Below are 16,210 nucleotides of genomic sequence, written 5' to 3' on the forward strand. Positions count from 1 at the left end.
GCACTTTCAGGGAGAATTCCATGCAGAAGCAAAACTGAAAGCTGCACGATATTTTCCTTTTGCCCTGACATCACTGTGCCAAGCCCAGCCTTTCTGCCCTGCCCTCTTCCAAGTTTCTTTCAGATCTAGTACTTGAGTTTTGAATTATTAATTCCCCAAATATGCTGGCTTGAACCTGATTTCATCACTGCTCGCACACAAGGCCAGGCTCTCCTGATTCTGTTAGGCCTTGGGCCCCTGTGTTGCTTACAGCATTGTCCAACTTAATAACTCTGGGTCTGTCACTGGCAACCACCAGGCATCTCAATCACCCAGGGAGACAAAACCGCTTGCAGGCAACACCATCGCGATGCTCTCAGAATTCTGAGAAACCATTCCACATCACAATGCTGTTATCCAAAGGCTTTTGGATTTTTTTTTCCAGTTTAAAAAATCTTGTTACAAGCTGGACTTAAATTATATATCAATTACGGATTGCTCACTGGACAATGAAAGAACATATCAGAAGTCAGTTTTCACCAGGGGACCTTCACCTGCATTGGTTTGCATCTAAATGTCCAGAAGGTCATCTCTGCTTTCGTCACTCTCCACTGTCAGCTGCTGGGTCCCCCACTTCTTAACCTCAGAACCACAGGAAGCTGTGTCCGTCATGGGGTTCATTTTGCACACGACAGATTTCATTGTGGTCCGCCCTCCAAATGTGTAAGTTGACCAAAGACACCAAGTGGCTTACTGGTTTTGGTGCCGAGGGTAGGCGCCATTGCCCAAACTTCCTCTGGGGCTTCCTGGCCTCGGCCGTGTCCTGCCAACTCCCTCCCCTGTCCGACAGGGTCAGGCTTGTGGATTATTAAGGTGAACAGGTGAGATGCTAAACTCATGTCTATGACTGTGGAAAAAATAACCCTTCACAACTTCTCTCCCTACCAGCAACTTCTGTGACTTCAAAACCACAGCGACACTTCATCCCTGCCCACTCTGAGCCCAGTGCAGACTGAACATTGAGAGGAGGTAAAGACCCAAAGCATGGAATGAAAATGCAGTCAAAGAAGGTCCTTGTCAGATATCTATTTGGACCCAGGAGGCAAAAGCCACCACAGATGAGTGCACTGCTTCCTTTTTTGAAACTCAGTATTGCGACACTTCAATCTCTAGGAATTCATCCTTCACAGAAATGCTCCAAAGGCATACATATCAAGATACTTATGATAAGCGCTGTTTGTTACAGGAAAAAAATCAGAAACAACCTAGAGGTCCGTTAGTAGGAAAGGGGAAACAGCCTAAGAGTCCACCCACATAAAAGATTAGGCACATGTTTAAAAGAATTCAGTAGCTCGACCTCCACTAGAGTCTATGTTCTTCAAGAACAAGGATTTTTTCTGTTTTGATCACTACTGTAAAGCCAGTACCCAAAACAGAAGCTGACACATAGCGAGTGCTCCGTAAATACCTGTCGAGTAAATATTTTGCTAGGTGAGCAAACCTAGTGGCAAAAGCATTATAAACATGAGCCATTTTGCACAAAATTAAAACACAGCAATGTTAGAACACGCAATGGAAAAGGGTTCATTGCTCAAGCTAGTGGATTGGTATGTGGGGGCTCACGACACTTGTCTCTTCACCTTCAGGTATGTTTGAACATTTCATAATAAATATTTTATAAGGACAAAAGAAAAACTGCAGTACTACACACCAAATCGTTAACAGTGGTTATCTTAGGAAAGATTTTGAGGGATTTTCTCCCACTCTGACCTTTTATATTTAACTTTGTATTTTTAAAATATTTTTATTGAAATATAGTTAATTTACAATGTTGTGTTAGTTTCAGGTGTACAGCAAAGTGACTAGCTATGCACATATAAATATTCTTTTTTAGATTCTTTTCCATTATATGTTATTACAAGATATTGAATATAGTTCCCTGTGCTATACAGTAGGTCCTTGTTAGTTACCTATTTTATATATAGCAGTGTGTATATGTTAATCTCAAACTCCTAATTTATCCCTCCCCTCTCCTTTGGTAACCATAGATTTGTTTTCTATGTCTGTAAGTCTATTTCTGCTTTGTAAATAAGTTCATTTGTATCGTTTTTTTTAGATTCCACATATACGTGATATCATGATATTTGTCTTTCCCTGTCATACTTCACTTAGTATGATAATCTCTAGGTCCATCCACGTTGCTGCAAATAATTACTTTGTATCATGTTTGCAATGCGGGGGGGCTTCTTAAAGTTACATTTTGCCCAAAGTACTAAGGTTGTGAACATATGCTTGCCTGCAGCGAACCCAGTTAAGAGGGTAGAATTTCAGCTACTGTCAGATCACCAAGAACAGTCCAACTTTAACCATTATCAACACTTTGTCTGCATGTTTTAATATCACGCTTGTTTATTTTTTACACAAAATACGTGATATACTACCTAAGATTTTGCTACTTATTCTGTTCATCAGCAATAGTCAGTCAACCAATATTTATTAAAACCTTCTGTGAAGCAGACACTGTTTTAGGCACTGGGGCTAGAATAACAATTAAGAAACAAAAAGCCCTTCCCTGGTTCCCAGATGCCAGCTCCCTGCCCTCTCCTGGCCCAAGCTAGGGGCACTGCTTCAGGGCTGTATTATTCTGTCTCACTTCCTCCAACAGTCCCTGAAGAAAATCTCCATCTCTATGGCAAGACTCGAGAAACGTATGCAGTAAGAGCTGTTGGACCCTTCTTCCCATGGAGAAATGAAGCTTACATTCCAAAACAGAAAATCAAAGGGGGGAAAAGAGCATACTAATGCAATCACCCTTTTCCAGTCATAGTCTCTCAACCATACTCTCCAGGAAGCCTCTTTAAAAATATGAAACAGCTCCCTGGAAGAGGATTCTATTAGAAAAATCTATGTTTCACTAAGTCTAGCCCCCTGATTACTGAATGAGTCTAGAAGATCCACTGCTTTAAAGGAACCGGAGGGCAATCTCAAGACTAAAGAAGGTGCATGTTGATAGCTCAGTAAATTAGTCTGTCACATAATTCCTTCCCCTCCCACTCCCTATTTGAGAATTTAAATATTCCACAAAATAAGGTGGGAGCTTATTCAAACAAACACAGAATCATGAACAGATACGCCAAGTACATTTTCAAGTTAAAGGTACACAATATATTAAACGTTGAGGTTTATGGTTATCATTATTGGGTAACATTTATTGATTGTTTCTACGTGCCAGGCAACATGATAAGCCTGGACTGTGCACTAACTCATTCAATCCCTATTGATGAGATAATGCGTTTTCCCCTTTTTTGCAGATGAGGGCACTGAGAACAGACAGGGTACCAATGGTCACTTAGTAATACATTGGTTTAATCCACTCAAAACTTCCAGGTCCTTTGGGCAATGTATATCCCCCTTTCCATGAGGTCCTGGTTATCACAGTGCCCTGGACCCCTGGGCACCTAAATGAGGCCAATCACAGTACTTCACACCCTGGCCCAGTGACTGGTCAAGGGGTAGGCAAGTGACCCAAAGCAGAGCCAATGAGAATCTTCCCTGGGATTGCATGAACATAGACAGTGGAAGATACACGTAGTTCCCCGGCACATGGAATCTGTGGGGCCCTATGCCTCACTGCAAACAGTGGAATGCAACCAAAGAGATTCTACGTCCCTTCCAGGCCTGAGCCCAAAAAAGGCCTGGCAGCTCCCGCTTTTGTGCTTTTGGAAACCCTGAGTTGCCATGGAGGAGGTCTAGACATCTCTGCTAGAGTGTAGACCAGGGGTCAGCAGCTTTTCCTTAAAGGGCCAGACAGTAAATATTTTAGGCTTTGTAGGCCATATGGTCACGTCTACTCAAATGCCTTGTGATGTGACAGCAGCCCTAGGGAACAGGCGTGGCTGTATTCCAGCAGAACTTTGTTTACAAAGCAGGCATCCCAGGCTGTAGTTGGCCAACCCTTCATGGAGGGACCACACAGAAGAGCCGTATGGAGAGGAAGAGGCCCTGAGATTTCATGGCGAGAGAGAAAGGCCCGCTCGTCCCAGAGTTCTGGGTGGTGGGGGGCTGCCCCGTGCATTGTAGGATGTTTAGCAGCATCTCCGGTCTCCACTCATTAGCTGCCATGAGCCCCCTCCCCGCCAGCTGTGACAACCAAAGCTGTCTCCAGATACTGCCAAATGCCCCTGGGAGGCAAAATCACCGCTGGTTGAAAACCACTGGGGCCCCGTGAAAAAATACGAAACTGGGGAGCCAGCAGTCAGCTTCCCCACCACGTGGAAGTCAAGGAGAGTCGAGAACAGGGTGCATTCGTGGACTTCCCTGTTGGTCCAGTGGCTAAGACTCCACGCTCCCAAATGTAGGGGGCCCGAGTTCGATCCCTGGTCAGGGAACTATATCCCACATGCTGCAACTAAGACCCAGTGCAGCCAAATAAATAAATAAATACTTTAAAATAAATAAATAAAACACAACAACAAGGTGCGGGCAGGGCCGATTCATGACTTTCACAGTCCCTAGGCACTTTTGCCTTCATCTGTCCCTTGCTCCATAAAAAATATATTTTATATAAATATATATATTTTTTATGACTGCATTGGTATAAAGATGAATATAATCCAGAATCATTAAACATTATTAGCATACCCATATTTTCTTATGATTTTAAAATAAATTAAGTTAAACTAATTACAATAAATTCAATTTATTAAAATTAAATACTGTGGGCACTAAGCACTGTGCTTATAATGCTTAATGAATAATCAGCTTTGAGTGAGTGTAAAGATGGAGCCAGAGGATGTTATTTAAGTCCTTGGAACCAGCCATGCCTAAAAGTTGACCCATTCCTGGACTATCAGTTTCATGAGCCAAAAAAAATTCATTTTTTGGGATAAACAACAAAGTCCAACTGCATAGCACAGGGAACTATATTCAATATTCTGTGATAAACCATAATGAAAAAAATATATAACTGAATCACTTTGCTGTACAGCAGAAATCAACACAATGTTGTACATCAACTATACTTCAATAAAATAAAAAAAATTTTTTTCATTCACTTTTTGGCCTAAGCTAGTTTGAGTTGAGTTTCTGTCACTTGCAACCAAGACTTATCCGGTCTCCCAGAGACAGAAGGTGGAAGCTGACCTTGAAGGTGAGTCCGTCTAAAGCAGACTTCCCACCCACTCCCACTGACCACAAATACATCCCGCCCCTGGCATCCTTCTAGTTCTCTCTAAGCAGGACAGTTTTCAAGAAAAAGTTGCCCACACTTACACTTCTGGACAAAGTTGCTCACGTGCTTAATCTTCATCAGAGCAGGCTGACTGCATTCTTTAAAGAGAACAAAGAGGGCATCTAATATCCCTTCTCGGGAAAGAGGAGACATCTGCTGTTGAGTCATGAAGGGTGGTTTCCCCTAAAAACAGCAAACAGCAGATGGAGACACTGTCAATAATGAAAAGCTTTGATCAATAACATCCACGCAGAGTAAATTGCAAGCTACCAACTCGACTAACTGCTCACGACACACAGTAACAACATAATTCGGTGGCCTCGTTCTTTAAAGCAACATCCATTGACAGTCATTAAGTTATCACTTGGACATTCCATCACCGTGGGCTTCTTCCTCCAGCACCTCGGGAGAAAAACTTCACCAGCGTGCCAAGAGTAAGAAAAGGTCCTTCTTTCTTAATGGTCTGAGGCTCGTGGGGACATTTACTCTGAACCCTGCTGGTCCTGTCACATCTCCATGTCTCTGCACTAGGACACAATGATTGCCTCTTCCTCCCTGTGTTCCCAGAGGTTTGCTGACATAACTTCGGTTTAATTCACTTGAACAATCTAGGGTTGTGTAAATGGAGTGACTGCACTAAAGCTGAATTTATTCACGATCTCGAGCAACAGCTGCAAACTGGCAAACTGCATCTAGCCCACAGACATGTTTTGTTTGGCCTGTGGTATTTAAAATAATTTGAGTTATCTGCCAATATTGAAAAATCAGGAGATTTCACACCAAAAAAAAAAGGGGGGGGAGGGGAGGATTTCCGGCTTCTTGTGAGACCCTGGCAGATCTGGCAACAATGCCCCACATTCCTGCCTGGGGATGCTGAGCTGCAGCTGAGGAGCGCTGCCCCTCTGGGTAGCGGATGTGGTCTGCATTTCACTGCAGACCTGACTCGCAGCTCTTCCATCTGGCTCACTTGACTCCTTTACACTGCCTGGCCCCCAAAGACATGAGTTTGCACCCCTGGTCTAGAGCAATGAAACCCATGTGCCAAGCTGTGGACTGTGTGCAGGTCTCTCTGCAATGCCGGCCACCAACAGTTCCTCTAACTCTGAAGGCACTTGCCACTGCACCCACCAAGAGTCGGAATCTATTTCCTCTCCCCGTGAATCTGTGCCATCGCCATGACTCACGTCAACCAACAGAACATGACATAAGGGATCATGTGCCAGTTCAAGGTGGAGCCCTTAAGAAGTCTGGCAGCTTCTACTTTTGCTTTTTGGGGGAAGCCATCCACCAAGTCAAGAAGCTTGGGCTAGACCAGGGGTCAGCCAAATCTGGCCCACTGCGTGTTTCTATAAATAAAGCTTTATTGGAACACAGCCATACCTATTAATTTACACATCATCTATGGCTGCTTCTGTGCTACAATGACAGAGTTGACTAGTTGCAGCAGAGACCGTAAGGCCCATGACATCTAAAATACTTATTATCCACAGAAAAAAATTACAAGCCCCAGGTTAGACTCACTGAATAATGAAAGACCTTTGGAGAAGAGAGGTCAGTAGAACCCTGAGGCTCCCCAGCCAGCAGTTGGCACCCAAATGTTCCAGTCCCAGGCAAGCTCCCAACTCAATACAGCCCCATGAGTGACCCCAGCAGAAGAACCACCTAGCTGAATGCAGCCAACCCACAGAACCATAAGACAAAATAAATCACTGTTGTTTTAAACTTTGTGAGTGGTTTGTTACACAGCACTGGGTAACAGAAACAGATTGGCTACATCTGAATCACTTGGAGAACTGGAGCACTTAAAAAACAAAAAAAGACAGATTCTCAGGTTCCACCCCAACCTACTGAATTCCAATTTCCCAGTTTGTAGCTTAGAATATGTTTAGTAACAAGTCCTCCCTAGAGAGTCAGACCTCAGCCAGGTTTGTGAAGCACTGGGTCACAAAAGGTCACCCTTCTGTCACTTTAGAGTTCTGCCACTAACTGGGAAACTAAGATTCTTTGTTTCTTCTGTTCCTTAATGAGTTTAAGCAGCTGTTCCCAAATACAGTACTGAGTCTTAACAAAGTTTTCAAGTCTGCCATGAAATAAGAAAAGATGAACACCACATGATGACTCTTTTATAAAGCTACATGTATTCAAATTGTAAAATGGTCCTTTATTCTGCAACGATGTCCTTCCTCTCATGGTATTTCTTAAAATGTCCTTTCTTTATGAAATAAAGAAGATAATATGATTTTCTTTTTTCTGTGTGTTTTTTACATTCCTTACTTGGCAAAATAGAAAGCTGGCAAACCTAGGTCAGCCCAGCAAATTTGTAAAATTTTGCTGGCTCGAAAATGTTAAAGTCTGCCAACCACTGACCTAGAGCTTGTGGGGAAGTTCTGTTAAGTAGAAACTGAGACCCTGTCTAAAGTACTTACCTAAATGGAAAACAAAACCGCTACTCTCTATCCAAACCTCATTAAAAGGGCGCTGGGATAGGGATGGAGTAGGATAATTAAATAGTTTAGAAATCCCACTAGGGGATTAAGGACAGAGAGGGAATTTTAAGGGAGTCTGGGAGACTGTTATAAGCTAATGACCACTCAAGAAAAGAATCCAGGGCTTCCCTGGTGGCGCAGTGGTTGAGAGTCCGCCTGCCGATGCAGGGGACGCGGGTTCGTGCCCCGGTCCGGGAGGATCCCGCATGCCGCGGAGCGGCTGGGCCCGTGAGCCATGGCCGCTGAGCCTGCGCGTCCGGAGCCTGCGCGTCCGGAGCCTGCACGTCCGGAGCCTGTGCTCCGCGATGGGAGAGGCCACAACAGTGAGAGGCCCACGTACCACCAAAAAAAAAAAAAAAAAAAAAAAAAAAAAGGAAAAGAATCCAATAACCTAGCAACAACCTATACTACCTTGAAGGAAGACCAGGTGCATCCAAGTACCAAGTACACTAAAGCCACAAGTCCTGACAGCTAAAACACGAGACAATAGATATGGGCTCTGAATCTTTTTACACGAAGTCAGGAAGTTAATGGTCCTTGAAGAGGAGCATTTCTGCATGTAGCCAAGACAGAAATATAGGTAAAAGGAGAAAGAAACTAGGTGAAAGGGGACATTATATTGAAACCTGAGATGAATTACCATATTTTAGTATATGTTACCACTCTCCTGCTAATATACATGATTTAAGTAGCACCATGACAGTCCCGGTTAGACCATATAGGGTCAAAGGAAGAACTAATGATATAAGCCTTGATGTCTGCCCAAAAATGATAAAAAAGGTGGTCTTCTCCCCTCCCCACGTTTTCTTTGACTATAAAAACGTAGCCCCTCTTTGCTCTCGGGGCTGCATTCCCTTGTTGGCTGTTTGTATCTCTCACAAGCATCCTATGCTAAGAAACTCACTCTGCCTTTTCTGTGCTGAGACAAGAGAACCTGAGCTTCAGTAAGTCCTGACACCAGGTGAGTGGTTTCAATTAAAGGACAGTGGGTTCAAGTCCCCTCCTAAGTCAGGGATCGTGGGTTCAAGTCCAATCTGAGTTTTGGCTGTGTTCAAGTCCCATCCAAGAAGGAATGCAGTTTCAGCTGGAAGGGGGAAAAACAGTATCCTTACCTGTTTATATTAAGGCGAATGTTAGGGTTACGCTACACTTGCAAATAACAGCTTTCCTGGGGGCGGGGTGGAACTCATTAGTTTAAAAAAAAAGATGAATTAGGGGTTTATCCACAATCCTTGCTGTTAAAATGACATTTAAGTACAAGACACACTTAATAAACTCTGACATACTCTGGCAGTATTGCCCAGCAGTTACATACCCACAGAACAAAAACTGGGCATGGCTTTGCCGTTTACAAGCTGAGTGATTCTGGGCAAGTCTTTGTCTCCCTCTACATCTGCATATGATAAGGCCTTAATAAATTCTGTCATAAGTTGAAAGTTTGGGAGTAAAACGATAAAGGGGCTAAAAAGTGGTAGCACTCAGTCAGCTGAGGTTAAAAACAGACTATTCATTAGTGAAAAATGGCTCATGACTTAAATGGTGATGGGGATGGTCCCACCTACACTTTCAATCTGTCCCCATTCTGATCTGTTTGAACATTCCCCAATACCAATATCTTGGGGAAAATGTCCTCAAGATCGTATTAGTGTTGAAACTAATATAACATTGTAAAATACTATTACATTTAAACCAGTATAGTTGGTTTAAATGTAATAGTATTACTATTAAATACTATTAAATTTAATAGTATTACTATTAACTTACTATTAAATAGTATTACTATTTATCATCCTACAGGTATCATACAAAAATGCCTTCTTAAATACAACTACTGCTATGTGAACATAAATTTATTATTACTGGGCTTCCCTGGTGGCGCAGTGGTTAAGAATCCACCTACCAATGCAGGGGACACGGATTCAAGCCCTGGTCCAGGAAGATCCCACATGCCGTGGAGCAGCTAAGCCCGTGCACCACAACTACTGAGCCTGAGCTCTAGAGCCCTTGAGCCACAACTACTAAGCCCGCGCATCTAGAGCCCGTGCTCCGCAATAAGACAAGCCAATGCAGTGAGAAGCCCGCACACCGCAACGAAGAGTAGGCCCCGCTCTACACAACTAGAGAAAAGCCCACGCGCAGCAATGAAGACCCAACACAGCCAAAAATTAAATAAATTAAATAAATTTTTTTAAAAAGCCTATGAGAGCATGTATTAATTGGAAAGAAAAGGATCAGGAAAGACTGCTAAAAAAAATTTCTTATTACTGTCACTAATACTATGTCTACACTTATTACTAATAATAGTTACCATTTATAAAGGGCTTACCAAGAGCTGGGCAAGAAACTAAGTACTTTACATGGATTATCTCATTTAATCCTCACAACTCTGTAAACTAGGTGTTATAACCCCTATTATAAAGAACGGAAAATGGATTCAGAGAAGGCAACTGACTCGCCCAAGGTAACACAGCTAACAAGTACTGGGGCCAGGGTTCAAACCTAAATCTTCACCACTATCTGTATTGTCCCTTTGACTTACGAATACATAAGTCAAACAAGGATTTCTACATCAACGGTGTTCCACCTACATCAGAAACAAAAGAATTAGAAGTCTACGTGGAAAAAAAATCTGACAACATTAAGTTTTAATCCTTTGCGGTGATGGAAATGTCTGTATCTTGAGAGGAAAGGGGGTTTCACAGGTGTGGTATTTATCAAAACTTTTTTTTTTTAATCTAAACCATAAACATCCCTTGAATGAAAAAGATTTCTATATTTCTATAGGATTACAAGTATAGAAATTTCGGTCAAAAGAGTGTCTTTGTTCAATTACTTTTCTTTAATAAAAGGACAAACTTTAGTACTGAAGTCATAAAAAAAGGTCTTCCTTCCAGGGCAAGTTCAGCCACCCACTCCTGTCTGAACAATGGCTCCTTTCCAAAACTATCAGCGCATATGAAACACCAAAGGGGATTTTCTCCTGGATTAGCCTCAGTCCTATAACAAAAGCAAAGGTAACAAAGAGGTTCCAAGGAAACACAACAGAGGTGAGCAAAGATGGCAAGCCAGTCTCTTACCTGGAAGAACAGATTCAACCTGGAGGCCCGGCTGGCAATGGATTCTGCAGCACCAGCGTCCGGCAGATTCCGTGCTCCATACTTGAACTTCAACATCTCCCCACTGGTGGTGAAGGGAGACAGGTTAAATGTGTTCTGCAGATTTGAGCAGGAAGGGCTTGAGAGATCCCGAGCTCCCTCAGGATATCAGGAAAGGGAGGTGAAAATCAGCCACCACTGGGTCTTGGGATGCTCAGTCTGGTGATGGAGATTAAAAATCAGATTTTTATTCAGTGTAACAGGAGTAACACTTATCTGACCTACTCTCTTAAAAGTCTGTTTATCTGCCCTCCTTAGACTGTAAGCTCCACCAGGGCAGGGACTTTTATCTTCATATAGTGGGGAAACATATAGCCCGGCACATAAATACTAATAGCTACTGAATAAATCACTGAAAATAAGCAAATTACACAATACAGGTATGTTGAAAGGTTTCAAGCGCCATGGGGTTCAAAAAAAAAAAAAAGTAAAAGAGCAAGATGGGGGAATTGGGGCATGGCAGTGTGTGTGTAACAGTGGCGTCAGAGTAATGTCACTGAGAAGGTGACATCTGAACCAAAACCTGAAGGGCGTTAAAGCAGCAAGCCTTGCTGATAACTGGGGAAGGAAAAGTATCCCGGGCAGAAGGCACAGCCAGAGTTAAGGTTCTGAGGCAGGACCTAGGCTTCTCTAACAATAACTGGGCTGGAACAGGGTGAAAGAGGCAGGAAGTAGGAGTGATGGATGGGTGCGAAGAAGCAAATTAAGGTCACACAGATTCTAAGGCGCTACCAGCCCCCACTAGTAATGCTGACAGGAGGCAGGGCAGAATAAACACAGGACCCCACCAAGCTTGAGAAAGGAACAATTCCTCTGGCCCCTGCATCGCCTGGCCGACCCCTCGGCTCTGGTGGAAGTGGGCCAGTGCACCGCCAGCCTAGGAAGACCCTCCCGACCCCCGGAAGCCCTAGGGGCGGAACTGCCGCCCTCCCGGCTCCGAGAGGCAAAGCCGGGATTGGTGTGGGTGCGGGAGGCCCTTCCCCAGGTCTTGCAGAATGGGGTGGAGAGGAAATTGGGCGTAGGGGAACCAGACTCACGCTCAGCCGACCCCGCCAGTCAGCGATCCGCTCCACCCCGGGCGTCCCGCCGCAGCATTTGAACCCGGGGAACGGCGCGGGCGGGGCCCAGATACGTCTGGACCAATCAGCGTTCCCGCTCCTATGATGGACAGTTGTATCTCAACCAGGCCCTGCCCAAGTCCTTAAAGGGACAGAGGAAGTGAAAGAGATAGCCAATCAAATTGTTTCTTCCTTTGACTCATGGCCAATGGGAAACGGGGAGGGAAAACCCGGCAGGGCAGGTCTTGGAAGTTTGAAATTGGCGGTTAAGCACAAGGATGCAATTTTGACTGCGCGTCTATTTGTGTCTGGGATCTCTGGGGATCTCTGGGATCCCGGGGCCGTGTCCCCTACTCGCTCTCAGGCCACCTGCGAGGAGGAAGACAGCGAGGCCGCTCTGCCTGGTAGTCTTGTTCCTCAATCCTGCCTAAGGTCGAAGTACTTGTTACTTTGGTAAACCAGCTGGTTCTCTGCTATAGGGTACGGCTGAGGCAGCAAGTGTTTTGAGTTTGAAATTCCATCTGCCTCGATGACTGATTGTCCTGCAACAAATAGGCGAAGGTATTGAGACTGTCTGATAGGACATTTTAAAATAAAGACAAGAACTTTGTCAATTCACTAAAGAGGAAATCCAAAAGGCCAACAAATATACGAAAGTATACTCAACGTCATTCTTAATCAGGAAATGAGAAAACTAAAACCACAATGAAATACAATAATATGCACCCAGATTGGGGCGGGGGATGGGGGAGGAGGTCTGACAGTGTTTGCAAAGATATGGAGCTACAGGCATTCATACATAGCTGATGGGAGTATAAATCAGTACAGTCTCTTTGAAAAAGAGTTTGCCACTATTTGCTAAAGTTGATGATATGTACATTCTATGACTCACTCCTGGGTATATACCTTAGAGAAACTCCTAATTGTGTACACCGGAAGATATGTACAAGAATGTACAAATAGTACCGTACAACATCATGGCAAAAAACAAAGGAAAACTGGAAGCGACCCAAATATCCATCAGCAATAGAAAGGATAATTTTTTATATTGCAGTGTTTTCATACAGCAATGAAAAGGAACAAACTGCAGCTGAACACAATGACATAATGACTTTCAAAACAAGGCTGAGTGAAGGAAGCAAAACAATAAAGTATACCTTTTTATTGGAGCAGAGTTGATTTACAATGTTGTGTTAGTTTCAGGTGTAAAGCAAAGTGATTCAGATACACATATATGTGTGTATACATATATATACACACACATATATATATATTCTTTTTCAGATTCTTTTCCCGTATAGGTTATTAAGGTATGTTTTCATTCATATAAATTTCAACAGCGGGAAAACAAAATAAAATATTTAGAGAAGGATGTACATACAGGTGATAAAACCATAAAGAAAGCAAAAGTCCAGAGAGTGGTTACCTAGGGTTAGGATGGTGACCTTTCAGGAGTCATGTTGCTACTATGATCTAGTTCTCAGCCTAGCTAGTAATAATATGGATTTTTGTTTCACAATTTGTAAATTGTGTGTATAGATGTTCTATTTATGTATATTTCTAAAATTTGAAAGGGAGGCAGTCCTTTCTGTACATTTCCAATCCCTACACTAGATAGAACTGGAAACGTGTTATCACATGCAGGCACACACACGCATGCACACATCAGTATAAAACCAAAGCTACAGACTTGCTTAATACACTTTTTTTCCCCCCAAACATAATCCTGGGATAATAATGATAGCTACTATTTATCAAACCCCTCTCCCCCTTTTTTTAATCAAGTACATCTCATTTAATCTTTACTATAACCCTGAGAGGGAGGAACTATAATTCAGTTTTACAGATGGAGAAACTGAGGCTGAGAGATATGGAGTGACTAATCTTCAGTTGTTCAGCTCTAGGTGGTGAAGCTGGATTTGGAACTTCTGGACTGTCTGACTCCAAATCCTTTCCTCTATACAAAACCTGCTTCTCAGCAGATGTTAGAAATTCTCCCAGCCTCTGCTTTTGTGATGTTGCAAGGGCTGACCCAGTCCAGAAAAATATATGAAAATAACAAATACTTCTAATGACATGAGAGGGTTAACCAAAGTTTGGGGATGGCAAGGTGAAGAGAGAGGCAAAGTGGGTCACAGACGCTGTTGATATAAAAAATCTCAGAAAGGTGAGAATGTGGATCTAGTCAATGCCTCTGCTCATTTTTCTAATCCAGCCAAACCTGTTAGTTTCCAGGTGTCAGAAATAGAAGTCTTTACCAGAATCTTGGGACTTGTTCATCCTAAATTAGAATACAATGTTAACAGCACCATTTTGCATTTCCCTGAATCCTGCCTACTAATTTCCTATGAGAACAATCGCTGGCCTCTGCAAATCCTTTGTGAAACAGAACAAGGGAAAAACAATAAATAAAATGAATAAGGAAACATAAAGCAAAAACCACATTAACCCCAATTTTCTTTCAGAAGTAGTAACTGCACAGTAAGCATATGAGGAAAGAGAATTAGGAGGGACCAACGGCGGTGTGCCAATACTAAAAGGATAAGACACTGCCAAATAGAATTAACCGTCGTTAAAACTAGATTGACAGGACTTCCCTGGTGGCGCAGTGGTTGAGAGTCCGCCTGCTGATGCAGGGGACACGGGTTCGTGCCCCGGTCCGGGAAGATCCCACATGCCGCGGAGCAGCTGGGCCCGTGAGCCATGGCCGCGGAGCCTGCGCGTCCGGAGCCTGTGCTCCGCAACGGGAGAGGCCACAACAATGAGAGGCCCGCGAACCACAAAAAACAAACAAACAAAACTAGACTGACAGGAAAGCTGAGACCTTCTCTTTGTTCTTGCGCAGAATGAAACAATGACCACTTTTATGCAGAACATGAATCCATGATGATTATTGTGACGGAGACTCCGGAAGAACCTCATCATCACTGAGTCATAGTGAAGGACTTCATGATGTTCTTACATTCAATTATTCATTTATTTTATTAAAAAAATTTTTTTATTGTGCCAAGCACTGGGGGTACCAAAAGGAAAAAGATACCCTCCTTGTCAGTTTTTGAAAAGCCAATTATAGTGGGGAGATGGAGCTGTAGGCAAAAGATGGTGAAACTTTGTGATAATCTCCTGTAACAATGGAGACTCCAGAGGGCCCTGGCAACAAGGGAGGGGTGGCAGGTGGTATGTCACAGCACATTCCCAAAACACGAAGAAAACAGGAATGTGATTGCCCTCAGAGCATTCAACTGGGCCGTAACACAAGCAGAGATGCTCCCAGGCACCTTAAAGAGGTAAGAGGAATGACGGCAAGACTCGAACGAGACTTAGTGGAACATTAAGTATTGTACAAACCATGCCCCCGAAGGACAGGAAAAGTAAGACGCTAACCCCATTCTAGATATAAAGAGACAAAGCTATTCTGATCCCTTTGGCAAGAAAAAGTTCCTCAAGATATTTTGGCTGTGGGTAACTTCTAGGGAATGCTTCTAGAAAGCACCATCAGCTGAGTCCTTTTTTTTTTTTTCAGCTGAGTCCTTTTAAGAGCAAGCCGTATCCCAGGTATTACCTGTTTTCCCCACCATTGGCATGAGAGACACTTTCAGGTCACATACAAATGTCATTTATTTTTAAAATTATACATGTTACTGTGTGTTAGGAAAAAGTATAGCTAGCAAATAGTGGTAAACTCTTTTTCAAAGAGACCGTACTGATTTATACTCCCAGGTATAAACCAGGTGTTGTAGGATGTTTAGAAGTATCTTGGCTTCCACCCAGTAGATGCCCTACCCACTAGCATATGCTCCCAGTGGTGGCAACCAAAAACATCTCCAGACATTGCCAAATGTCTCCTGGATGGCAAAATTGCCCAGAATTGAGAACCACCTGTTATAACTATATGACGTGAAAATTTCCAATGAACACATTAAATATACTTTATTTCAACCAGCAGAGCTCCCAAACAAGTCAAAATACATTTTAAATGTTTTGAAATTTTTAACTGTTAGAACTTTCATTGACACCATCATTTTCCAAATGTTTTCTCCAAGTTGGAATGAGTTCCCATCTATGTTTTTTTTTCCTTCTTTGACCTTAGACAAAGCATCTAACAAGGAAGAATAAGTTTGCAAACAAACATTTACTGAGTGCCTACTGTTTGTGCTACTCTTTTAGGTGTTGGGGAGACAGCAGTAGATAAACTGTACAAAATCCTTGACCTTGGGGAGTTCGTATTCTAGTGGGCAGAGACAGAAAATCAGCAATATGTGCTATGGGGAAAAATAATCCAGAAGAGGGGCCCACAGAGTG

At 43.0% G+C, this 16,210-nt stretch overlaps 1 protein-coding gene across 3 annotated transcripts in view; it reads right to left on the minus strand.

Moving 5' to 3' along the window:
* The window catches only part of CIT (citron rho-interacting serine/threonine kinase), a gene marked incomplete at its 5' end in the record, with an annotated part of 169,926 nt that extends 159,058 nt beyond the window's left edge, over positions 1-10,868 (minus strand). For all 3 annotated transcript variants that reach the window (XM_082852595.1, XM_082852596.1, XM_082852594.1), the window contains 2 exons: positions 5,251-5,392; positions 10,773-10,868. In XM_082852595.1, the coding sequence (XP_082708721.1) occupies positions 5,251-5,392; positions 10,773-10,868 (238 nt within the window). The remainder of the gene's footprint in view (positions 1-5,250; positions 5,393-10,772) is intronic.
* Positions 10,869-16,210: the final 5,342 nt, after the last annotated feature.

This window comes from Leucopleurus acutus, assembly GCF_964270905.1.
Source record: "Leucopleurus acutus genome assembly, chromosome: 13".
Lineage (NCBI taxonomy): Eukaryota > Metazoa > Chordata > Mammalia > Artiodactyla > Delphinidae > Leucopleurus > Leucopleurus acutus.